The sequence below is a fragment of the Fulmarus glacialis genome, unplaced genomic scaffold, assembly GCF_000690835.1.
Source record: "Fulmarus glacialis isolate BGI_N327 unplaced genomic scaffold, ASM69083v1 scaffold5898, whole genome shotgun sequence".
Taxonomy (NCBI): domain Eukaryota; kingdom Metazoa; phylum Chordata; class Aves; order Procellariiformes; family Procellariidae; genus Fulmarus; species Fulmarus glacialis.
Genome location: NW_009227518.1, coordinates 60,172 through 86,257, shown reverse-complemented (window position 1 = coordinate 86,257; position 26,086 = coordinate 60,172). Strand labels below are relative to the sequence as shown.

General features: G+C 42.1%; 1 protein-coding gene across 1 annotated transcript in view; it reads right to left on the bottom strand.

The window, feature by feature from the left end:
- Positions 1–26,086, bottom strand: part of ABCA12 (ATP-binding cassette, sub-family A (ABC1), member 12) — a 64,678-nt gene that overhangs the window by 27,649 nt on the left and 10,943 nt on the right. Inside the window, exons 8-30 of the mRNA XM_009583163.1 lie at positions 24,909–26,002; positions 24,163–24,278; positions 23,354–23,460; positions 21,618–21,871; positions 21,387–21,499; positions 20,794–20,918; positions 19,796–19,969; positions 18,708–18,872; positions 17,532–17,733; positions 16,805–16,944; positions 16,114–16,233; positions 14,843–14,933; positions 13,305–13,484; positions 11,529–11,844; positions 8,843–8,957; positions 7,168–7,497; positions 6,191–6,260; positions 5,936–6,070; positions 5,079–5,234; positions 4,123–4,300; positions 2,356–2,574; positions 1,506–1,702; positions 950–1,110 (exon numbers count right to left, since the gene is read on the bottom strand). Of these exons, the coding sequence (XP_009581458.1) occupies positions 950–1,110; positions 1,506–1,702; positions 2,356–2,574; positions 4,123–4,300; positions 5,079–5,234; positions 5,936–6,070; positions 6,191–6,260; positions 7,168–7,497; positions 8,843–8,957; positions 11,529–11,844; positions 13,305–13,484; positions 14,843–14,933; positions 16,114–16,233; positions 16,805–16,944; positions 17,532–17,733; positions 18,708–18,872; positions 19,796–19,969; positions 20,794–20,918; positions 21,387–21,499; positions 21,618–21,871; positions 23,354–23,460; positions 24,163–24,278; positions 24,909–26,002 (4,758 nt within the window). The remainder of the gene's footprint in view (positions 1–949; positions 1,111–1,505; positions 1,703–2,355; positions 2,575–4,122; positions 4,301–5,078; positions 5,235–5,935; positions 6,071–6,190; positions 6,261–7,167; positions 7,498–8,842; positions 8,958–11,528; positions 11,845–13,304; positions 13,485–14,842; positions 14,934–16,113; positions 16,234–16,804; positions 16,945–17,531; positions 17,734–18,707; positions 18,873–19,795; positions 19,970–20,793; positions 20,919–21,386; positions 21,500–21,617; positions 21,872–23,353; positions 23,461–24,162; positions 24,279–24,908; positions 26,003–26,086) is intronic.

The window sequence follows — 26,086 nt, the reverse complement described above, 5'->3', positions numbered from 1 at the left end:
AGAGGCTGGTCTGGTGGCCCCGCTGGAGAGCCTCCCTCTGCTTCAAGGGAAGTGGAGGCCACACATTCTGTTAGCATCTCTCACCGAGAAGCAGTGTGCTCACATCCAGATCCTCAATAGTTCTTTGGTACCACTACCGTCCTTGGATCTGTCGCTCAGCTCCTGCCGATATAGCCATAAGTGCCTGCATCCCTGAACAAGCCTTGATGGTCCCCCTCAGAGTTGAAGCTGCTGAGAGCTCTAGCTCAGCTCCATGCAGGCTCGCAAACAGGAGAATCTCTGCCTCTGCTCCCAGCAGTGCCTGCTGCGGTGACTGTGCTCATGAGACAGGAAAGGGAGCTAAGGCCCAGCGGGGAAGGCAGGATAAAAAGGACTGCATCATGCACCTGGGATACAGGAGGCTCAAGTTCAGACTTCTGCCTTGTCTATTAATGCTGCAAGGCTTTGTGTAGAGGGGCTGAAGCTAACACTCCTGTGTTTTGGGGAACTCTCCACACAGGCTGTCTCTCTGAAGGAAACTTATTTATAAAAAAAGCATGTGAATTCCAGCATGGGACAGGCAGAGCGAGCCAGAGAGTAGAGTGCACTGTAACCCAGGTATGTCACTGGTTGGGGCACATGAAAAAAATATCTTACTGGCAGCCTAAGGAAACAGTCCAGCATATTCTTGAGCCTGTGTGGCCAAACCCAAGGGTTTCAACCCAAAATACATCCCACTTTCACCCGGGCATAAAGTGGACGCATAAAGAAGTGAAAATTTCACCTTCCATGACAGTGAAATTATACTGGAACAATCATTCCACTGCAGATATCTAAGACTGAGATGAACCTTCTGCAGCCTGCTTCATTTCTGTGGGACACTATGACATGCCTCCTTCCTTCCTGTCATACGACTAACTGAGTTTCCCACCCAAGATGCTGAAAATTTAGGACCAACTCAGACACAAACCTTCTTTTTTGTGAGTGTCAGGTGGTATCCATCACCAAATGTTTCCTTGAGGTAGAATGGCGAACCACAACATTTGAGCCCTCCATGCTCTAGGAAGGCGATTCGGTCACTCAGAACTTCTGCTTCATCCAAGTGATGTGTTGAGAGAATGATGGTTCTGCCTGGAAAACACAAAGCTGATGTCAGCCACCAGAGAATAAACACATGTGATTACATGAGACAGGTGAAAGCTATGCTGAATGAGGGAACAGAGTATCAGGTGAAAATCGACCGCGCTTCTTTGGAATTAGTGAAACTGGATGAAAGGCAGCATTAGAGAGAAGCTGAAAGTTACTGTATTGTAAATTGTGTATTATGGTAAAGTTACTTTTCAAATGACACTGTGAATTTACAAAAAACAACCAGGATGCACCCAGAGGGCCTGCAAAATCCCAGTCTCCCGCAATTCGTTCTCTGTGGTCTCCAAAACCCACAGTTCAAAGCCACTCATACCATATTTTCAAAAGTGACACGAATCACCTTTGCCACCGGGCAGCATCTTGTCTCATCACAGTACCTTTTTTATTCTTGGAGATAATTTCCCAAATACTTCTGCGAGAGCATGGATCCACCCCTGTGGTTGGTTCGTCTAGTATTACCACCCTCGATCCACCCAGGAGAGCAATAGCTATAGATAACTTCCTCTTCATCCCCCCAGACAGGGAGCCAGCTAGCTTGTGACGATGGCTGTACAGTCCAGTCTCCTTCAAAGTCCTTGAAAATAAAGAAAAAACAACCCCCAAACGTTGTCCTTCAGGCATCTTTTAAAAGCAGGGAATCTGAAAATACCCAAAAAAACATAACTGCAAATGAAAAACTGCTCAAGTATGGACTGCTCTACTGAATGGTCACAGTGCAGGGAGATGATTCACCCTACAGCTCAGTCACTGGGATTTTAATTTAAAACATTTTTTTAGGATGTTTTCAAAGTTTCCATCTGACAAGTCAAGGTTAAAGGCTCAACCTCATCAACTGAGAACACCAAGATCCAAACTCCCTGGGATGTTCTGGCTGCTTCACTTCTCCGCAGAACCAATAAAGCCGACATCATCTTTCTGACTGGTTGATTAAATCTCTTTCTGGGGAAAATTGTAAAGCAGCAAGGACTAGACCCTTAGGCCTATAAATTCATCTCCAAGGAATAGCCACAGAAGTTTGTAAATTCCCTGGAGAAGAGACGTTATTTTCTTACAGCCACAGATATCAACACTCCATATATTCCTCTAGTCAGACCAAGGCATTATTTGAACTCTAAGCAGGGTCTGCAACAGTCCTCAAAACCATTCGAGCTTTGCAGTGGCAACGGCACTACCACACAATAATTTTGACAGCCCTCTCTCCCTTCTCCAACCCTGCTATTTTTATACCTCTTCACTTCTTGGTAGAGCTCCTGTTTACTCCAGTGAGGGACTTTGATGTACCCATAGAGCAGCAGGTGTTCCTTTGTGGTGAGGTAGTTAAAAAGCACGTTGTGCTGCATACACACACCCATGTTCTTCCTGATAACCTCCTGGTCAGTCCTGATGTCTTTGCCATACACAAAGATAGTACCTGATGAGGTAGGGAACAACCCAGTCAAAATAGATCTGAAAGGAAAAATAAATAGAAAAGGAAGTTAGAAAAAGGAGAAAGCCATAGGTAATTTTTTCACATGGTCCTGTACCTATCATCACTTTCAAAGTTTCCTTACATCACCATCACACTTCTTCCAGCCAGAGACCACTAACCACTGCTTCTTCTGCTATCTGACCATGCTTTGGCAGAGTGGTGGCCAATTAACATCAAAGGACATACTCGTACCCCTCTGTGGGAATGCGAGGGCAAGTACCAAGCTCACACACTGAACTCTGGCTCCTTTTCACATGTACTTTTATCTTCTTCAGCCTTCCCCTCCCTAAGTCAGAACCATTGCATATCCCATACATCAATACTCATGAATGCTGTCGGGCTTCAGATTTAATCACTAGGAATTCATATAATGCAGTTACTCTTCATTCTTTGAGGTCTGTCTGCAGTATCCAGACAGCCTCATATCACTAACCGCAACAGAGATTGAAAACCACATCTTCATCTTACTAACCACATCAGAGCATGGAGACCTGATTTCACTGCCATTATTAACAAGAAATGGGGGAGGACTTCCAGACAAGACACCTCACAGTGGGCAGCACTTTCATCTAGTTTAAGCAAATAATTACCTACCTAGAAATACCTAACACCTTGACCTGAGTCAAACACCCTCTGCTCAGAATAACTACTTGCACAATACAGGTCATTTTTGGTGCTGTCCTACAGGGACTAAAGGGACAAGATGCGTCTCAGACTGCCCTTCACCTCCCCAGAGATTCTCTCTCTCCTGGAACTTTTAACCATCATTAAAAAGGAAAGAAGTAACTTGTGACCCTACTCGGGATTTGAAGCCTGCACTGAGTTTCATGGAGCCATTATACTTTTCTGTATATCACCTTTGCCTACACTTTGCAAAGAGGATATGAGATGAATTGATAATAAGGTGAGATGAAGCACACATCTGCCTTATTGTTTCTGGCTCTTCTGAGGCTTCTATTTATCAGCTTAATGTTGCTTTCAGAGTGATGCACATATATATCAGTGGAGAAATCAAGTTCTACAGGTCTGTTTTAGTGCTGTTATCTAACAACTTGAATAATAATTTATAAATGGCAAGGCTGGAAGGTCTGAAAGGCCGATGTATTAACCCACTGTCATTCCAGACCAGCCAACACATGAGTTTGTACGGCTGAAATATAACTTTATTAAGCTTTCTTGCTAATATCACTTCAGCTTTGGTGCGTGCACAAGCTACCCACAGCTTTCAGAACAACCTAACCCCAGGCACCATAATATCATGGAACAAAATGCTAGAACAGCTGCTGTGCTGTGTATTACAGGTACCCTACCAGATTAAAAAGCATGTTCCTAAGCAGAAAAGAACCTTTAATTCTAATAGATGAAGAGACTGCTGAGGTCATCCATGAGCAAGATAAAACTACAAGAGAGATTTGGCCTAATAAAGCATCTTATTCAGTCTCCCAACCCTGCACAGTGCCACTTGCTCTCTTGTTCACCCAATCATATCCCACACTATATAAAAAGCAGCTTTAAAGGATACGCACATGGTTGTAGTTTTCCCGGCTCCATTGTGTCCCAGCAGGGAAGTGATATTCCCTTCATAGAAGTTGAGGCTGAGGTTGTCCACTGCAGCTTTGGATCCATAGACCTTTGTTATGCCATGGAGGGAGACTCCCAAGGTAAGATCAGTGGGTTCCGGTTCCAGGTGAGGAGGAGGGGCACCTTTGACACCAAAGGGAAGGGTCAGAGGACAGTTACTGCACTGCAGCAAGTGTTTGTGCTACTTTTTTCACCTCAGAGATAAGCAGGGCTTTTAAAAACAAAATACAGCAAAAGTAGGTGCCTTTCAGCTAGGAATGTAGAGAACATTTCACAGGATCTGTATCATTTTGGGCTCTCTGCGATTTCTCCTTTTTACTTCTGCAGCTTCTAATAACTCCTGACAATAAGCATTAATCACTTTTGAAAAGGTCTCATATTTAGATGTTTTGGAGCACCTAACTTAAGTTATACTAAGCAAGCACAGAAAATTAGAGGACGTACAGCAAAACTACTGAGTTATTTTCAGTTAGGTAGAATCAGCAAGCTTTTATGTGTGATTTCACAGTATTTTACAGGCTAAATAATTAAAGAGATGAATAAAGAAGCACACATCCCTTTTGCCAAGTGGAAACCTCTATTTGCTTGCACAAACAAAAGTGTATTTCTACATAGAGCATTGTAGAGTGAGATATATGCATCTAAGGTAACTGCCCAACTACAACATACACAAATATGTATGTGAATATCAGTACTGGATTTCCACATCGAATAGAAAGAACGAGCATAATTTAAAAGCCAAACCTCTATTCAGGTAAGTAACAGCTTCCAATTTTTCTTGTGATACAAAGTAAGGATCAATACAGAAATGTGCTTTCTGAGTATGGTGCCCCTTTATAAATTTGGCTTCCTTTACCTAAAACGTAAGTTAGTATGGCTACCTCGTCTAGCATTCACATACATATCTTGTTGTTGAGGGTGGCTTCTTTCCTTAACATCAGCTTGGTGAAGAGAAGGCCTTTTCGTTTCTCGTTCCAGAAGGGGAGGTAACTGTTGTATTCGACCCAGTAAGATGGAAGCAATGGGAAATACCAGGGAGCAGCCATGCCGTATCTACCTGCAAGGAGAAGAGGAATCTCATTCAGGTATCTGTTTCTGTAGGAAGTATCACTATTGGTGTGCACTCAAAATAGCAAAAATAAACTCCACAGATATCTGTCCCCTCTTGATGTGCTCATGTACTACGGATACTTGGTAGAGAATTTGCCCAATTGACACAGTAGGAAGCATCTGCTAATTTGTTATTCTGAGTAACTTCATAGCTGGAGGGCAGGAGTACTTTACATTTTCCACTGAGTAGATCTCCGTATGCCAGTGGACTGCTTCATTAGGTGAGGAAGAAAAGCAAAAGACAAATGTACTGGCTCTTGCCCAAGGCAGGAATTACTTTTTGAAATCAAATAATGTAAGTAACGCAACACAAAATCACTCAACTGACAAATGCAGGCTAACATGCTCTGTTCTCATTTTCACCGAGCTGACCAGAAACACATCCTCCCACGTCCTTGGCTTCAGCTTCTTCAGGAGACCCACCTACCCATGTGGTAAGCAGAGGAACCCTAATTCTCCCTTGTTCTGCTCTCAGTTTCATTAATACTCTCAGACATCCACAAAGTCATGCTCCCCTTGATCTAGAAACAGGGGTAACCTGTGTGTGCAGACTGTCTTACTGCCTGAACAATGGAATCAGCCAGTGTTGTATTCATTGTTTTCCAAAAGAGATGGTACAGCACCAGTCTCAATGCTTTGTATCCTTACCTGGGAAAACATTCCTTATATACCATCCCAGGATGAAGTAAATGAAAGAGTCTATCAGAATGAGCCAGCACATCCAGCCAAATGAAGTGTTGTCGCCAATCATTGGGGACTTATACATGTTGTCCCACTGCAGACCTGCAGAAAGGAATTTAGAAATACAAACAGAATCCATATTAGTTAATGAAATGTCACAACCATGGGAGCTCAAAGCCTAGTTTTGTCTAGAAAGCCTAGTTTTGTCTACAATAAACATACCTATGCCCTGTGCCTCATATCGAGCAATGTATTGACTTGCATAACTGAATGCAGTTGGAGACAACAGACTCTGTGGAATAAGCAAAACGGAAAACAAAGAACTTATGAATTAGTCTCAAAGAGAAATCAAGTCAGTCAACCAATCAGGTACTTCATTGGCTTGGTCCAGTAGCCAGAAAAATGAGTGGGGTTTTTTTTTTTCCCAACAGTCCCAAAGAGCACTGGACCAGCCTTACGATGGGCAGTGCTTCTGGTGATAGGCTGTAATGTCTCCTTACAGCCTGCCTTCCTTTTGCTTCCACACCCAGGACCCATCTTCCTCCCTCATACAAGGCTTTATTTTAGGCTTTTGAAATACAGCAGTGCTTGAGAATTACCTGCCATGTGGTTAATAATTTTACCACTTGCATCAATAGATGTCCTTTCCTGAATTTAGTGACTCAAAGAAAACAAGTCTGGCTACTAGAACCTAATACCTACTTATTTCTACCCTTGGTAAGAAACAAGGCTTTACGTCTATTTCCATGGCTAGGAATTTGAGATACATGAAGCTAAAGGATGAGCAGAGCCAGCAATGAGCAGAGCCAGCCCTCCTTCACAGCCCTGCTACCTAAACTCTTTACTGAGACAGCCTCATTTTTCACAGTGGTTGAAAGTAACCCATTTTGCTTTGCAATTCGAAAGGGCAAAGTACATAACTCAAACTACTCTGATGCAGCTGGTAGGTGGGAACTCAATAAAATTCCACAAGTATTGCTTTCAGTCATGTGATGCAACTAATACCAGCTCTCCCCCAAACAGGCCATGGCCAACTCTCCTGTCATGCTGTTGTACCCGTCAACACCCACTGACAGAATTTAGAAAGGCACCCAACTCACGTATATTTGTGACACAAGCCATAATAAGAGCTGCAGTTTATTGAAAGTGAGTGTCTGCTTCCACACACATGGTCCCTGTTACTGAAAAGCAGAACTTACCAGTAGGCTCTTCACAGAGAAGCTCAAATGATTCTCGATGACGAGCAACACGATGAAGGGGAAGAAGGTGAGGATGTACACGAGACTGCCCACCAAGGCCGCTATGTTGGTGTTATTGAAGAAAACACTGATGAAATAGCTCATGGCTATGATGGACAGGCTGTAGTCCATAAGGTACACAAACAGGAGAGCTGTGTTTGTTTTGGGAAGGATGTCACCCACTTTTAGAACAATGATGAGGAAGGTGACAGTAATTAGAAGGAAGATGGCGCACTCTATGAACCAGGCGATGAAATGGCTGCTGGCATTAACACCCATCATTTTCATGTACTACAGAGAGAAAGGTGAAAAAAAGAATCACAAATGACAACTGTTTGTTAAGAGATCTTTCTGCTGATATTGAACTGTTTCTTTTTTCAGTTTCTGGACAGGGCATACAACCAAAACATGTTCTTTCATACTTTGGCATACTGCATGTTGATAACCAGGGAGAAACGATGCACTCGCATTTCTGGAATGCCCTAGGTTTGCAAAGCAGTCTATTGCAAAAGAACAGTATAGACAGGAACTGCAAGTAAGAAGCGTCACAGCCCGTAAGCTCCAAAACAACTTCTGGCCTTAGATTTGTAACTTTTCTAAAGCATTTTGGTTATTTTTTAAAATAATGCTAATTGATCCAGTGGCTTGAGTGTAAAAGCTCTTAAGTATCTTTGAAACCAAACCATTTCTCACACACCCCCAAGACAACAAATAATAGCTAAATTACCATGGTTATAAGGAAGCAATATGAATTTATATTGGCTGATGATCAAGTCCACACGACTTGTATAAAACTGTAAATTTGTACTTATAAATCCAAAAGAAACTACAGGTGCTGGTGTCTTGTTGTAGATTATTACACACCTAAAAAGATTACTGACACCCTGGTATTTAGAGACAGTGAAACTGGGTTCCCTAAACTGGAGTAAGGCGCTGTCAGCTAGCCACTGGGGTTCATCCATTTTCAATCTCATCACAGTTCACAGAGTGCCCTTTCTCGGAAATGTTTTTGGTGAATCAGTATTTGTTTCCATGGTACCGGATAAAAACCAAATCTGCTTGAGCTTTTGTTGCTTGCTGAAGCTTAGTTTTACAAAAGTTCTTTGCTGCTCATCTCTGTTGACTGTGTTCACACTGAAAACCTGAGTTAATTTAATAAATACACTATGTCTCGATGTCATTTCTTTTCCAATAGGTAACCTGAATGAAGAACTTCATTTCAGAGGAGCTGATGTAATATGTAGCACCTTCTGAAATATTAAGTATAATAACTTCAGGGATAGGAAATAAGTAACTTTTCACGTCTATGTCCCCAATAGGTATGACTCAAAGCCAATTTTTAGAGAGCTTTAAATCTTCAGAAATCTTGTAATTTTGTGAGGTCCTCATGTTTCCAGTGTTCAGAACTGCAAAGCAATATTCTCACCACTTGAAGGGCAAATGCTCTGCATTTCTATGGTTTTGAGCTTGGTTACAATGTCAGAATTCAAACACTTCAGGTCAAACAATAGGTATTTGGAATATTATTTTCCTTAATGCTTGTTTTGCTCCATTTAGTATTGCACATGAGACATACTACCCACTAATCAGGAAAATCTGTTTATAATTTTGCATGCCCCAGAAAGTTTTACCGTACCTCATAAAGCCTCAGATCTTTCTCTTGAACAAGTGTTTTAACAAAATCAGCTATAAACAGCACCCAGGCAGCCATCAGAGCAAATGGAAGAGAGTAGGTCACGCTGGTTAAGAACCTGTAAAAGGCAAATGCAGGCTTTAGCTGAATATGAAATGTTCTGGGGATTAAGGCTTTACACAGAATATATTTTTCAGAATAATACTTTGGTACTGGAAAGACATGCTTGTATTTCAAAACGTGGAGTATAATTAATAATTACAAAAAAGGCTATTTTGCCATTGCATCGGATTTTCTGTTCATGAAACTGCTGACTCTTCAAAATTTTTTTCAATTTTTAAATTACAGAGGGTTTTCCGGATGCATTCTGGAAGTTTTGCTTGGCAGCACCACTGGCAGGAGCAGAAACTGCCATGGGCAGTGGCATCTCCTGGCTCTCTGATGGGGTGCATCCCATTCTGAAACATCACAGCAGCCAGCCATAATTCCCAGTTCTGTTAATAGATATAATGGCCATAATCAGGCCATATTTCCTGGTGCTGGAGTTTCGACATAGGTGCTTCCCCTCAGAGTGTCTGTCCTATCACCCCATGGGACAGGTATTGCGGATCCAGGTCTACAATGTGGGCTTCACAATTCTTGGCTCCTCACTTTATTTAAAACCTTCTTCCTGTGCCAAATGTGCGCAGAAAAAAGACAACAATGGCCAACAGTAAATTTCTCCTTTTGTGATGGAAAGTAAGTTTTTATAGCAGGAGATTCACTTCATTGTATCTACAGGGCTTATGCTTTCCTCCCTCATTTCTAAACCTGGCTTAAAAAAAAAAAAATCAGTGTTATTCCTGGGAAAAGTTTAATGTACAATAATAGTAAGAAATTAATATGATTACATTTGGTTTTAAATTTTTTTACCTGTAAAGCTGAAAATTTCCCATAAACCAGCGCTTTCAGGAAATGCTTCCACACAAATGAAGCCATATTTATAAAGAACAATGAAAAGGCATTTCAGCAGCTCTACTAGTTCTTTGCTGTTTGGGGTTTTTTTGGCTACCACCTTGTACATGATCTCTAGGCTATTAAAAATTCAGCATTTCCCAACACCTTCTGTGTACTAGTATATATATTTTTTTTAGGATGGTAACTATATGATAACAATCGATAAACAGTCATTTTATGATAACTTCTACTGGACGCAAATCCAAAGCCTTTAGGTATTTTAATAACTGAGCAAACTCATGTCCCTCTGAACCTGGGGTGGGGAGGGAAACCCGAACGCAAGCTCTTCTCTCAGCAGCCCAAGAACAAGAAAAGGAGCAGACAGCACTGTCATAAATGCCTCCAGCAGCCAGGTAATCATTGTACAAAACTATCAGCAATAATCCATGTATTTGCTGCAAGACGTTGACGCTTGGTTTGAATGCTTACTGCCTGCATACTTGCAGGCACTTTGCATGCTGTTACCTTGAAAAGAGATTACAGGTCCCCAACTGTCTTAAGTGACAGGCTGACACAAGAGGTTAATGGGTCTGCTATAGCTCCTATAGCTATAGCTCCCAGATAACCTGTTAGCTCATGCAGTAGACACGCAGGCTTTTCAATAGATAGAGTTCTAAAGTCTAGTCTGTACTTTTAGTCCAAGGGAGACCCTCATGTCAGGGTGGAGTGACCATCCAACCTACCAATACTATTCGTTGAACATCTTTCAGTGTTTTCTGATGGACATGAAATCCCTTCCCTGTGTGTTTTCCACACAGTTTGGCCACCAGCTGTGGTCACGGTAATAACTCTGAGGAAGTACCATGTTGCCAGCTTTCCAACGCAGACCAAAATTGTCTTGCCAGAGGGGCAGGTCCTCAGCTGTGAGAGATTCGCTTCTCTCTATTGCGTTTGGCAGAGATGCAGTTTATACTAGCTGCAGATCTGGCTCAAGATGAGTGGAAAGGAAAATGATCCAAAACTTTTTGATCTGCTTCACCATTCAAAACTTATCCTGGTCCACACACAGTTCACGCTGCACTGCCCTGTATAACAGCCTGTTAACCCTGGCAACTCAGCACATCAAAAGCTTCTCTGTCCTCCCTCATTACTGCAGAGATGAATGGTACAATTTCATCTTCCCTCTTATCCTTCTTAAATCTAAGAGGCACCTGTATTGAGAACTATTCACTACACACTGAACGTTAGCTAGAATCACTGCAATGAATAACATATACCACAGCTGGATAGCAACCTCTAGGAACAAAGCTCATAAACCTAGGGAGTCTTTTTTTGCCCCATACATACATTTTCTAAGTTTTGCTGCATTGTCTGCATGTAAACACCTGCAGAATAAGCCAACACTCATATTTAACCCAAGTCCTGCCAACCCCAGTCTCAGTTCCACCATGTGTAGTAAAACAGGGACAGCAAATTTTACTTGCTGTAAAACCTATAGTTACCATGACAATTCAGGTACATACAGAGCACCGAAAACAAAAGATTAGGTAAACTAAACATAGACCATTTATACTAGAGTCCAAAATTCTCTCTTTTGTTCAGACCCTTGGGGAAAAAAAAACCAACAAACACAAAATGAAGTTACTTCTGTGCCATGTGAACATGGTATTAAGACCAGCGCAGTCCATGAACTCCACTAGTCAGACAAGATGAGCTTACATAAAGCATGAAGACAAAAGCCACACAAACTTACATATCCTTGTTGTAGCAGGGGTAAGGCATGGCCTGGACTTGAACAGCTATTTCCTCTGGCTTCTTGCCAGTCTGTAACTCAATAATGGCTCTTTCAATGCTGTCCTGGATATAAATAAACGCCCGGCTGTAAATCTGGCTCTGCGAGGTGGAATTGTGCGGGCCCACTGTCCAGATGCGCTCCCTTATTCTGTTGGTGGTTTGCGTGATCCTGCTGCTCATTCGGATGGTGTAGTTGAGCACAGGAGGGAGGGCCAAGTCCCCGTGAACTGAGCGTCCAGGGCTGCTATGGCTTGAAGGCAGCTTGAAAATGACACCTTGGAAAAGAAAGGGAAAAGGCTTTCCTTCAGAGTCGACAGCACGGGAGCAGTACACACAGATACGTAGGAACTTGTCATTTTTATAAGCCTTTTCTACATTACAATCCATCATTTCATTTCTTTGCTGCACAAATAATGCTCAGATGGGTAGGCTGCTTATGGAGGGTCTAGAAGTGGAAACTATACATCACTGCAGCTACTCGTACTTTCAAATGTGACCAGTGATTCTGGGTGTGAAATACACCCCCAGAGCCTTTATATTTTTTCCCACTGAGCATTCAAAAATCAAAGGCTCTTAAAATATCCAGCTGTATTTGGAAAAATCTTGCTGTTAACATGGACTGTCACATATCTGTTAGGTGTGTCACTCAGCACACACACCTCTCATGAACGTGGCCAGAGGTACTCTATCAATAGAGCTCACATAGCGATGCTGTAACATAAAAACCTCCGGAATGCGGTGTTGAAAATTGTTCATGACCTATACACATATTTTTGTGCCCACACAAATTCCTTCAAAGCTGAGATGTCGAAGAATATAAAAGCTTTGCAAGTCCTGTTAGGAAATGACATGCTGTAGATACAGTTTGATAGACAGGACTTTTTTTCCTTTAAAATGTCTGTTTGAGTAGAGCCAATACCACAGATGTTTTTCTCTCCAGAATGTTTTTCTTGATTATTCCATATATAAAGCATACGATAGAATGGAGGACAAACAGGGAAGAAAACTGCTTTTATGAGAATAGACAAATATTATCAGGGTCAGAAGTTCCAAGAAAAGAAAAGATTTCTATCTACCCCTAAATTATGAGGTATAAAACCAAACAGGTCACAGGACTTACCAATAAATCCTAATTGAGGAGATATTGGGCATTCTTTAAAAATTAAGACACATTTGTATCATTCAAATTAATATAAGTTCCTATTCTCTACTCCCCCCTGCCCCTCTCTGCGGTCTGATCTGAAGCTGCAATCCGATCCCACAAATGTGAAAAGTGTGTCTGAGAAGACCCAACACAATATTGCAGTGCTTGGCTGGAAGGTCTCAAGAGCTTTATGACCTTCTAATAATTTGAAGTGTCTCATATCTTTCTCGATTAAAGCATCTTTTCCCGTGGGGGCCTGAAAGAAGGCAGCTGTTGTGAAGATCTCCTAAGGGCAGTGAAATTTCGTTCAAACTGAGAATTAATCAAGAGAAAACACCAGCTGACCAAAGGCCTTCTGTACAGACAGTGGAGGTGTAAGAGAAGTGGAGGTATAAAAAGGAGAGTGTAAAACACTGCCATAAGGAGGTTTCAGTGTGCAGGTCCCATACACACTGGCTCAAAATCAATTGCTGTGCGTGGGAGCTGTGACCACAACAATTGCTGGTTGAAAGCCAAACTTCTTATGCTGAACTCCCACCCTGTACCAGGCTAACTTTAATTTACAACGGGACTCGAGACTCTGTCACATACTTGCGAAAAGCTCGTTCTTCAGAAAGAGCTCTTTAGCCACCATTTCCATTTCTTCTAAGTTTCTGACTGCCTGAATGCGATTAAATGAGACACAGGAAGACACATTTACAGCAAGGGTAGCTAACGTATTCAGCTGATCGACAATGTCAGCGTTGTTCTGCAATTCCAGCCGAATATCATCTGGAAAAAAAAACCAAACAAACACAAACAAAACCAATAGCATCACTACACACAGCAAAAAATCCATCACATCATTCTGCTCTTTACACTAACAATGACACCAGAAAAGAAGGAAAAAACCCATCATCCTAAACATTAAGTATAAAATACATTTCCGCACTTAGCAGTGCAATGAAGGCATGTTGTTGACCCAATTTTTATGCTAATAATTTGTCATATGCTCATGAGTTTGCCTTTGGGAGGATGCCAGCAATGGGATGTGACAGCCATCCCGAATCAGAAGTTGCCACTAACTTGCTGAGGTTTTATACTCTCATATGATGCTCGCCATTCTTTCCACATCTTATGGTTTTTGATGTAATCAACTCATCTGTTGAGCTGCTCTGTCTCAGGGGAGAATGTGCTTTATAGAAGCACATCAAGGAAACATTATGTCTGTTGTGCTGATGTGTGTACTAAACCTGATAATGCACTTTAATAAAGATGCTGCTGTTTCCTGGCTGTTTTAAAAGGTGACTGCATAATGCAGTGTAACTAATATGGAACAGCTGCTGCAGGCACGATGATTTTATGGGGAGTTAAGACAGGAGACGCTACTCATGAAATAACACAGGGGTCATCACGAACAGTATGTAAATATCCTTCTGACTGCAACAGACTACAACCACTCTTAGTTTATGCTGGGTTTTGCTGGTATAACCCAGATTTATGTTGACATGTATGGCCACTCATTGAACAAGTGGGTAGGGACAATAAGACCAGCTAGGAAGGGACTGTGATCACCATGCTGCGTACTAACAGGGGATGTATTCACCACCACTGTTAGCTGATGATTCCCACAGTGGAGATCAGCAACTCTCACCTTGAAGGACCATGCAGGACCACCAGAGAACAGCGAATTCCAGCAGAGCATCTCCTGTAATGATGCCTCTGGCTTCATCAGCCTGGGTACCTTTATCTGATCCCTTGCTTTTCTGCTCTGGAAAACTTTCAAGTTGAACCCTGATGTGATGCAAGTGAGCTCTCCACAACATTTCCCAGCAGAGTCCCAGGTAGCTTATTTGAAGTCATAATTATGGCTAAACAGTGTCCTCCAGTGGCCACACTCAGCTGCAGAGATTCCCATCCTACTATCCCTTCAACACTCACGAGAAACATCTCTTCATACAAGCCCTTTGCCTTCTAAGAGTTTTTTCCCATAGACCACAAGATTTTTTGAAGCACAGCTGAGATTGCCTTGCACTAAAGCATCCAATACTGGCCAAAGAGCAGTACCAGAAGATGGCTGCAGTTTAGCGACTCTGGAGCTCCCAGACCTGAAGTACAAATAGGAAGGCAGCAAATGTGGAACAACTTACCCAGTTCATTTATTTGACTCAGCAATTCAACTGCATCCAAATCCACCATCAGCTTGATAAAAACCTGCACAAAGGGATTCTGCAGGGTGTTCTATCAACAAGCAAAAAGAAAAAAGCATAGTTTGACCAGAAGCCCTTGAGCTTATTCAGTGTATTTCTAAAATATAACAGACCAGCTGCCTTCACTGAGCACTTGTACAAGCCCCTCCGACTCCTTTCCTGATCTTCCGTCTTTCACTCTGTGTATCAGGATGGGGAAATGTTAGCAATGAAAACATCATACAAAGCCCTGTGATTCCAAACCAGTGTTTCTTGGAGTCAACAGAAGATGGCTATTGAGTCTCCACCAGGGACTAGAGTCCCATGGAAAAATCATGGATAATCTTTGTTATTCTAAAAGTGCAGTAAATTTCATTTGTGTCTGTTTTAAGTCCTGTGAACACAGCCAGAGGACAATGGGTAGGGGACCAAAATTTATCTTGGAGACCAGCAGACAGATTTTTGTTTGGCTGCATAGTTCATTATTCCACCAATGAGTGCAGTCAGCAGAGACTATTTCATTTCACTTTTGCATCTTCCACTCCGGATTTTCTCTCAGTGCCATGGAAATGACAATGAATTCCAGCCACTGAAATTAACTTCTAGTGCTTTAGGGTTCCAGAGATCTCATTTTCATAGTTTTGTAAGAAAAGGAGACAATTTTTACTGCGGAGAACGGGAAGCAAGTATGTGAAACATTACAGCCTACTGCTTTCTGTATCCGAGCAAGGCTAGGCTCCTTAGGAGGGGAAAAAGAAATTTTATTTACTTTCACTGAGGTACAAACACATCTTCCAGCTCTTATGTGTGTACCCAGAGCTACATGCTTATTATAGATACTGTTTCATTTTCTGAAAAAAAGTCATTTCTTGCCTGGTCTTGGCTGGTTGGATCACTCCATCAAGCAAAAAGTTAATTTATAAACTGAAGAGCATTCCCTGTTCATCTTAGTCCTCCAGCAGGCCTCAGCATGGCCAGTGTCAAGCAGCATATTACAAACAGATTGTTTCAGAAAGAGGATTTGCATGGAAAGGTACATCAGGGGTATTTCTGTTACAGGAACAGGCAGGCAGGCACAGAAACTGTTAAGTCCAGGACAAAAGCCTGAGAAGGGTCTCCCCAGCTGACCTAAGACGTCCCTGAGGTCACTGGAACCCCGGTTTATTTCAGTGAAGAAATCCATCCTCCCAATTCCCTCCCGCGAGAGAGACAGGGGAGGTAGGATCTCATACCTTGATCATCGGAACAGTCTGGTTTAACTTAGTCAGTGAATTCATGATGACAGGAGACTTGTCCAACCACTCCTGGGACTTCAGGGCTAGATCAGCCATCTGCTTCAGGGTTGCATTAGACTATAAAAAAGCCCACAACATATAAGGAGTCACTTATTCATTACCTCACAGCTTTTAAACAATAAATAATAAATCAATAAAACAGCTAAGACCAAATTTGGTTTCCTTAGGATTTTTCTTAGCACCCTATCACTGTCTGGCAAAATGTCCCTTAACACACTGAATTTGGATGTAAGTACTTAAAAATATGGCCTCATATGTGACATTTGGCGCATGTCTTGGATATCAGCTTTCCTTCTACCACTGGTCTGCTTGCGAACAAGTACTGGTTATAGCATTTGCCCTGGGAGACATCTCTCTATTACTGGCTGAAAATATGGGAGTGAAACTTCATAAACTGAAGGCCTTAAAAAATTGTATTATAAATATCAGACCAACAGCAATTTTTTGGAGGTAAGATTCATTCAAAGACAAAAGATGACTCATATGACCAGCAATGCAACTAGGAAAAGATAATTTGACTAATACTCCAAACAGTCAGAAAACAGACTTCTGCTTCTCAAAGAAACAAGCCTCTGCCCACAATCCTTTTGAGTGGGCGTATCCTGATGTACTGTAAACAGAGCCATACCTTTCCCATGATTGCTCGAGTTTCTATGGTATCTGGTGTATAAAGGATCTTCCCAAGCACCATTGGTTTTAAAAAAGACCAAATTAAAGCTCCAGTTGGGGTCTTGACCAGGTCCAGGTAAAACGATAAGCAAAACGGTGCTGCAAGGGGAGAAAAGCAAACAAATTGCACCGAGCACAAATACACCAGACATGAGAAAGCTACCAGTGTATTTCTTCCCATCCACCCAGTTTGTTGCTGTGTCCAGTGAACGACTTCAGGGCGCTCTTCACTGACTGATATAATGTGTCTTGACAAAAGCAATCCACCCCCAAGATCTCCTGTTGCTGAACTCAAGCCAACAAAAGTGTCATTGTTCGAGCCAAGATTCTCTGCTTGAAGGTTATATGGAGTTTTGTGAACTCAGAGGTGCTAATAATGTCAGTACAGTCGGAAAAACTACACATCAAGAAAAAGCAGTGACCTGTCAAGCCCTAAGACCAGATCACCAACAAATGGGAAACAGTGCAGTGTCAAGCACTGCTAAGCTACATAGGCTGTTTTCCTTTCAACGTTTATGGAAATAAACCACCAATAATTAGGGCAGTGCAGATCTTCAGCTAGCATAAATCATGAGCACCTACAGCCCTCCAGAGACATACGGGCGAATAGCTCAGCACTGGATCTCTCTGGAAACAGCAGAGTTTGGCTCTGAAATACTTTTGCCTTAAGGAAAAGCCAGACTTACTGGAGTCATGAGGAATCCCATATTTCCTGATCATCTTTTGGACATAGACATCCTCCACAGAAGAACTGTTGCTTACAGGGTCTCCAAAATCTGGAAGCAAGGACTCAAAAAACAGGGGTGTGATCTCCTGGTTGCAGAGGACTTTTGACATGGACTTAAATGTGCCATGTGTTATCCTAAAGTTGTTTGGTTTAAATAATGCCTGGAGAAAAGACAAAATGCAAATAAATGCTGCACGCTAAAAGCATCCCATTCTGAGAGGAAAAAGAAGTAACAGAATTAGAAGGCAAGGACTGAACATTTTTACACTGCTTTCTTATGAGAAATTTGTCTCTACAAAAAAAGGGACTTTCCATGGAAATCATGCTTTTATGGCTAACCTCTGCTATGACAGAGGTGGGAAATTCATTTCCAGGTATGAAAGCCAATGTGGGAATTGCCTATAACGTGTGTATAGGAATTGCCTGTAATGTGTGGCTGGTGACACATATATACCCTGGGTTACAAGACAGAATTTGTCACGCAGATGTGCACATCCCCTATCCCCATCTAGTCCACAACGGCATGTGGTTCTGCAATGCGCAGGTAAAGTGATTACTAGAAATGATTCCTGTGATCTATGCTGTCTTTGACTACGGATCAGAGAGGGATTGGATGCAGTGCTGGATGGAGTTAGTGCAACCGGCAGAGCAGGACAGGGTTTGCACTGAATGTTTTGGGCAGTCTTGAGGCTTTGGGTGTGTTCTAACACACACTAAAGGTAAAGCAAATTTTTGCTGTTGACTTACATGGTTTTGGATAGCCTTTAGTGGGCAGTTCTCCAGTTGCTTTCACAAGCTGACCCCTTCCAGTAGACCGGTATATTTTGCTGGAAGTCTACCCTCCTTCAAGACAGTTGTTTATCCCCTGCATTTTTCTTCCTTAGTGTCCCTCCCACAGCCCATGTTCCTAGTGTCCGCCCAGTCATGAGCACATGATGGTCCCACTGCTCCAAATCAAAGCTCTCCCAGGAAGGCAACATAAAAGTTTGATAGAGATTCTTCTTAGGACACCACTGCTTTAAAGGAGAATCAGTAATCTATGATTTAATGCACCTTTGACTTCTAGGGTAAGAAATTCCTGTGGAAACTGTTCCAGTGGTGTTTTGCCTCCAAAGCACATGCAGACTACACGTACCTTAGTCAGTGGCACATTTCTAGACTGCCGGAGCTTTTTCAGTGAGTGAATAGCTTGTAGCAATGGATCAACGCCAGATTCAACCTGGTGTCTGAAATATTTCATTTTTGTCAGAAGGCCTAACATCTTGTCCACGGGTTTCTGAAGTTCCTTAGGGAAAAACATCTACAAGAGGCAGAAAGGAAATCAATTATGATTAGCAGGAATCTGTCCACACATGCATGTACACGCCCATATTGTGTTAATTCCAAGACAAAGCTTGTGGGATTTTCAAAACTGCTAGGAGGCTTAGGGAGCGGATGTCCCATGGGAAATGAATGGGATTTGTATTCCTAAATCCCCAAGCGCTTTAGCAAACCACTCCCCTGAATATTACATATTCTGAACAGTGCATGTTTCCAAACACATACAGTTGGAAAATGTGTATCAGATATTGGCTGGGATATAACCCGAGTCTCTAAGAGGTAGCATTTCGCACAACACAGATGTCAAACGCTACAAGTGACTTTTGACCGGAGCCAAATTCACTGGCATTCTCATTTAATAACTTTTGTTCCCCAGGATCACTTCTGTAACATTTTAAAATATTTGTTCAATATGCATTTCTCCGTGAATGGTATTTTTACATGCTGTGTATATAGTTGTGTGCGCGGGATATTTGAATCATTTAATAACTTGACAGTGCCAACTAGACTGGGAAAACATATTTTACAGGATTTTTTCCAGGGCTTCCCTTTTCAAGGAATAAAAAAATTCAGTCCAGTGCCTTATTTTTGGGGAGCCTGAACTCAGCTCGGAACGTTCAAGAGGTTGTGACAGCATATAAACGATACTAGCAGATAGGGAGGCATTTAGAGTAGGTCCAGCGCCTTTAAATGAGGTTTGCTGGTTTACATCAGCTGGGATCCTCATTTATATCTACACTGTCACAGCATGGATATGCAATAAAAATTACTGCATGAGCAAAGCCTGATCTTTGGCTTGTGTGAATCAGCATAGCTTCTGGCCACTGCAATGATATTTTATGACCTTTCAGCCACTAAATGCAGCAAAGACTATAGAAAGCACTCTACAAATCCAGTACTAACCTTGTATAAGAAATTGTAAATGTCTAAGTGTCGTAACAGTGTGACCCCCAGGATGTATGTCTCACGAGTCCTCTCTGAAAGAGAGAGATTGCAGAACTCCTCCACTACTGTTTGCAGCTGTGGGTCAGCAGGATGGATGCCACAAGACTCCAGCTGGAGGATCTGAGAAATGAACTGTGTTTGCACAAAGAAAGAAAAGATTTGTTAGGGGGTAGACTGCTCGCTCCAGTATGCGTGGATTAATCTTGCCTTGCTGCTGTTCTTTCCACACTGTCATATTTCAACCCTGAGAACCAGAAAATGCCTACCCATTACTCCCGCTCCAAGGGACAAATCCTAAGGACTGTGTTTTACTGCCCAGCTTGCACAGTACTGCCAAGCTTTTGGGGCTTTAATTTCCCACTGACTGATGCATGTAAAGTTTGGAAAAGAGCATGCTGTTTGGGGCTCAGTCCAGACAAGATGGTTGGGAAGGGGAAAAGCATCTGGAGCTCTGTTTGCGCAGGAGGCTGAGGAAGGCAAGCTCATCTCTCATTATGGGAGGCTATTTTTGGATGCCGAGCGCTCTCATGAATTGTGGCTAGAGGTGTGCTTTCTATCTGGACTGCAACAACTCCTCAGCACTGAGGACCTCACCAAGGACTCCACTCAGTCCTCATTAGTCTGTTGCAGTGAGCTGTGCCCTTGCTACGGATCGGAGCAATCACTCACCAGGCAGTGCATGGCTGCTTACCAGCTACTGGTGACAGCCAGAGAAACCATATGGCTCTTGGTCTCCAATGGCTGAACTGACGTCAATGACTGCTCTTACTGCATTTCTGATGGCTATTTTGATCCATAACATGCTATGCTGTCTATCCCTGTGGGATTGTCTACCTCTCCCTGTGCTGTCACACATGCAGTGATCTGCTTAGCTGCATTCACTAACAAATTCTGGTTTTAATGGTCTGAGAGGTAGAAAGCAACAAGATCTCCCACCAGGATGACAGCAAACTTACCTGACTGCTGTTTTCCGGGAGAGATGCTTCCAGAAGAGCATCAATACTGGCTGTGGACATTCCTGTTGTGTTTTTGAGATCCTCTTTGAGCTGGTCCACATTTTTAAACACATCTCTCAACTTTTCTGTAAAGAACAATCAAAGAACAATTGACGTAACAGCTTTCTCCAGACATACAGCAATCTCAAGCACACAGAGAGGACTTTAGGTAAAGTATGGAACCGCGGTACTGCTTATCACTGCTGATAAAAAAAAAAACAACTTGCAGAATACAGCCATGTTTTCTAGGTTTTACAGTCTGATTTGTGGGCTGAAGTTGACAGGTCTACTAATAGCAAAACTTGCTCAAATACAAAGACTTGGGACCTTCAGCACATAGGACTTTTTGGGCAGTACAGAAAACAAAAGGGTGGTCTAGAACAGGCTCTAGAATTACCCTAGGTAAAGGATCCCAAGGACATGGGACATGGTGTATGGCTATTTCATTAATCCCGTTTCTTCCTGGCAGGTAAACAGGTCTTGGGATTTCCAGCAGAAATTACGATACTAGTGGTGATGTTTACCAACATTGTAAAGTAAATACAGAAAACTACCTTGCTTGCTAGAATCTGTTAAATTCTCAGTGATGTTCAACATGGAATTCAAAGCAGTCATATACTGAGGAATCTCTTGAAAGAAAGCAATTTCTGGTACATTTTCTTGAAACCTAAATTGGAAAGACAAAACAACCAACAAAATTGGGAATATGAAAAGAAGGCAAGAAGCCATTTCATCATTTCATAAATAGAATACTAAAGCAGTCTAACTCAGAGGGAGAGCCTCACCACTTCATTTGTGTCTGGATGTTTGAGGCATCCCCAATCAGTATGTTTTGAAGCTCTTGTGAGATTCTTCTGTGATTCAGTACATTGGTCACAACTTGATTGCTCAGTTCAATAGCGCGGAGGAGCTGCTCATGAGATTGACTTTGTTCACACAGTTCTCCAAAGCTAACATTAGGGAGATGGCAAATACGCTGTATTGACTTAAAGCTCTCATAGTCACAAAGAAGTGTTGTCAGATCCCGGAGGTGAGATATCTTCAAAGGAAATTTTGAAAATGAAGACAAGTGCACAAACACCAGTTAGATGACAGAATTATAAAAGGCAACTTTTAAAGAGTCTAGCTGTCCTTTTCCATTTTTCTTTAGGATTAAAATTTTAGTATATATTTTCAGTTCATTCAAAAGGTCTCCAACAGAACAGTTTATAACAATCATTCCTACATGAGTTTGTAGCAGACCTGGCTACGCAACATTGCACAGGATCTAATAAACCTTGCAAGCCTTAACATATCATTTCCCCTGCCCAACACAGATACATAGCAATACTCCATTTGGACTTACCTGTTGACCAATTAATCTTCCCAGAGACCAAATAAATCTACCTTGTGCAACAGGTTTAGCCTTTCGGACACCACTTGATCATCTCTACTACAGCATATGAAATGGAGTTGGCTAGAAGTCAGGAATTCCGCACCTGCCAACCTGTGTAAAATTATAGTCCTTTGCCTACTCTGATATTATGGGCTGCCCTCTTGTCTGACATCATTATTTACCTTATCAGTCTCTTATGGCAAGAACTGTTTTCTGTTTTGTGCCTGTAAGTACCTGTCACACTGAGGCTCATCGTATTATTGTTACAGATATATTAAACAGCAACAGCATTGCATAGTGTTATCTTTTTTAAAAAAGACTTCTAAATTCTATTTCTTATTCAGAGAAATAGAATAAATTGCATGCATGCTATTAGTGCAGTCATGTATGTATGGTGTAAGAAGCATTTTATCCAGAAGAGGCATTGCCAAATCCAAAGCTGTGAGGGAAAGCCATGAATCAATATTGCTTCAGTGCTTAATCTCAGAAACCATTATGGTATTGTGAGACATCTAGGGCTAAGGGAGCATGTGGGGACTTGGACTCCAGCCATGCTGGTGTTGGTATAGCTCCTTAGGCATAGTGGTAACTAAGTTAGTGGTGCTTATAATTGCTAATTGGGTATGCACAATTCCACTTAGCAGGACAGAGGTATCTAACTGCTAGCGATGCCTTCGAAAACTCCTCCCTATGTACTTCTCAAATGAAGCTGAGGCATCCCAGAACGATCTCAGCTCTGCAAGGTGCTTTGCTAATTCTCAACGTACTGAACTTAAAAACCACTGGTGCACTGATTTATGAGGAATATGCTGCCACTGGCAATCTATGCAGTGCTCATCCTTTTGGGATGGCTGATGGAAAACAGAAGCCATTCTATCCAACAGACTAGGAGGACAGAAACACCTCTACCTTCTCAGAAAAATGGGTGTACACTTGGTAGGGACTTATACAAGAACAAGTTCCTCAGCCCAGTTTAATGGTGACCTTTAAATACAGGCAGCAGGCAGAAAACAGAGTTTCAGTCCTACTTTTTATCAGCTGTTCTTTTAAGAAACTTTTTTCAATACACTGTTTTTCAAAACCTCCATTGCACATTCATGTATCACTGCGGGATGTCCTTCAAGTCAGCATTTTAAGCAGGCTCACTTTTAGCTTCAGGAGCTCTGGTATGGATGAATGTTTCTCAGAGGTGTTATTTTGCATGAAAGAGTTCTTTTTCAGATGAGTTTGCTTCAAAAGCAGTGTGATGTTTTCTGTGCAAGAAAGAAAACAAAAGTTACTCGAGACAAAAATGCCAGACTTGCAGAAACTTCGCAGATGGGAATATCGGCACTTTTATTCTGAGGCCTACTGAGCATTGCTATTTTCCACCAAATTCACATGGCTCAGGAACTCTGAAATCACAGACCAAGACCTAAGTTGCAAGCTGGATTATAACAGATCCAGTCCAAGTAGGTGCTCTGGTCCTAAAGAAATTCACCCCTACTGGTAACAGGACTTCTGACAGTGCCCTTCAGAGCACACATGGTATCTCTACTCTGTGAGCAGATAAACCTCTCAGGTTTTACAATAAGCTCATACGATGAGTATCTATGTGAAATACCATGTTAACTCTCAAAAATAACTGCTGTCATCTTATGGGTACATAAAGCTGTGAAGGGAATATAGGTTTCTATTTGTAAGATTTCTTTATCTGAGTGTCAGCAACCTGTCATCACATAGCGAAGAGTAGATGTGCCTTTTGGACAGAGTTGAATGGAAAACTTATATCCGCAATGTGACATAACTCAAACAAAAAAGGAGTCTGGCTTCCCTAGGTCTCACAGCTCCAGTTAATTGCCATCAGATGAAAACATGTAGCACCATTCCTTCCTGTCATTAGACAAAACACTTTGAAAAGACAGCCACAACATATTCCAGCTGAGGTCCCACAACATTAATGAAATCATGATTACCTGTCAATTTGCTGTCTTCAACTTCAGTGGCATTTATTAAACACATCAGGTAAGGGTTATAGCTGTTATTCACTGTCACCTGTAAGATGGTGTTTTCAAATTCTAAAAACAGAAATCTGAAAAATAAGATAGGATTTTAAATCAGCCTCTCCTTCAGAAACAAGGTATATTAGGGAGCAACCTGTCAGCTGTATAGATGCTGCTCCTTGGCAATGTAAATAAGAATTCCAGATGAAGCCATGTGTCTCCCATGACATCTCCTAAGTGGGTACCCTCCCAATTTTACTTCATCAATTCTTTTTGCTGTTATCTCCCAAAGCTGTCATTCACTTTCAAACCACATGTACAAGAAAACACCCTTGAAAGGTTCACTGTGGATGCAAGATACGAATGGGAAGGTATGCCTAGGGGAGACCGAGAATCAAAAATTAGAGTCATACCACAAAGAAGGGGTTTCTGAAGAGTTTACCACTGGTGGCAAGCCTCCTACAGGATTCTGCTTCCACCGTGAACCGATACATGCCAACACAGAAAATTTTTGAAAGTCTCACTTTTGGCTGTATGTTCAGTTCAAGGAGAAATTTCCTCTTCTTCAATTTAACCCACCTTAGACCTAGTGTCCTAAACTATGGTGATCACAGGCTTAAGTTGCTCCACTGGAAGAAAATAATATACTTCACATGCTGGAATGAGAATGGTGGTCACTACCCATAAATGCAATTACAATACCCAAAAAGCAAACTCACCGTGTGATCAAACTGGTTGGTGACAGAGTTTGGTCACTCTGAGTCCAAGGTAGGGTCTTGTTGTACAGGGTTTCTGCCATGACAATGAAGTGATGAGCGACAATGTCAATGACACTATCAAAACTAGTTTTGTCAGAGAGAAAAGCCAAACTGGAACTTATATTGAATTCATTTAGCAGATCAAAGAAGTTCAGCCTCTTGAGAATGTAGTGACTAGCTTCTATGATTTCTAGAGCTGACACATTGTTAGCAGAGTTGTTTGCCACTGCTTCCAACAACTTTGCAAAGGCAGCTGCTTCGGTTAGATTCCTTTTTGTGTTTAGGAAACTGTCAACCACATCCCAGACACTTGAGTAGTAACTCCATTCGGTAAGGTTGAAGGTGTCTTGGATGCTCTGCAGCAGCTCGTTCATGTGGAGCTCATCCTGTGCCACGCTGAAGAGTGAGGACAGGTAATTCCAGGCTGCTAAGCTGTCAGAGAAATTTAGGGAGTTCAGTACTGTTTCATTCACCATGAAAGGAATGAGCATGTTCAAAAGCTGAGATGGGAGCACATCACCTACATCTTGGACTGGGATGGGACAGGAGGCATTACTCTGCAGCAGCCCCTCCGTGAGAGCAGTCAGAGCTCTCGCCTTCTCCTGTACCCAAGAGTTTTCCAGCTCGGAGACAAGGTTTAATTTGGAAAGGAAACTCAGAGAAAACTGCAGAGACTGGATGATGCACGACAGCTCCTTGGAAAAGTGTTCACTGCTGTTCTTGTAGACAGCAGCAAACTCCGGAGACAGTTTCAGGCTCGTTATGGCAAGCTGGAACACTTTTTTAAAGGTGTCATTGCCCATTGTTCCACTCTCCACGCTCATGGAATCAAAGAGGGGTTTGCAGGGGCTCCCAGCTAAGGACTCGCTTAGAGTGGTATTTTCAAACAGCATCTCAAGTGTTATGTAGAGTATGTCCTCAGCAGAGCAGTTCTGGGGTGTCCCATAACCATTGTCGCTGTTCTCTAGGAAAGGACTCAAGGCTAAATGCAAGAACTCCCAAATTTTTGCTTCTAGTGAAGTATTGTGCCATAAGGAAGACTCACTGAACTCCTTCTGCAGCAGCAAATGTGAGAAATGATAGACAATGTCCATTTTTTCTTCAAATGTTTTGTTTAAGTTGGTGTCATGAAGGACTTC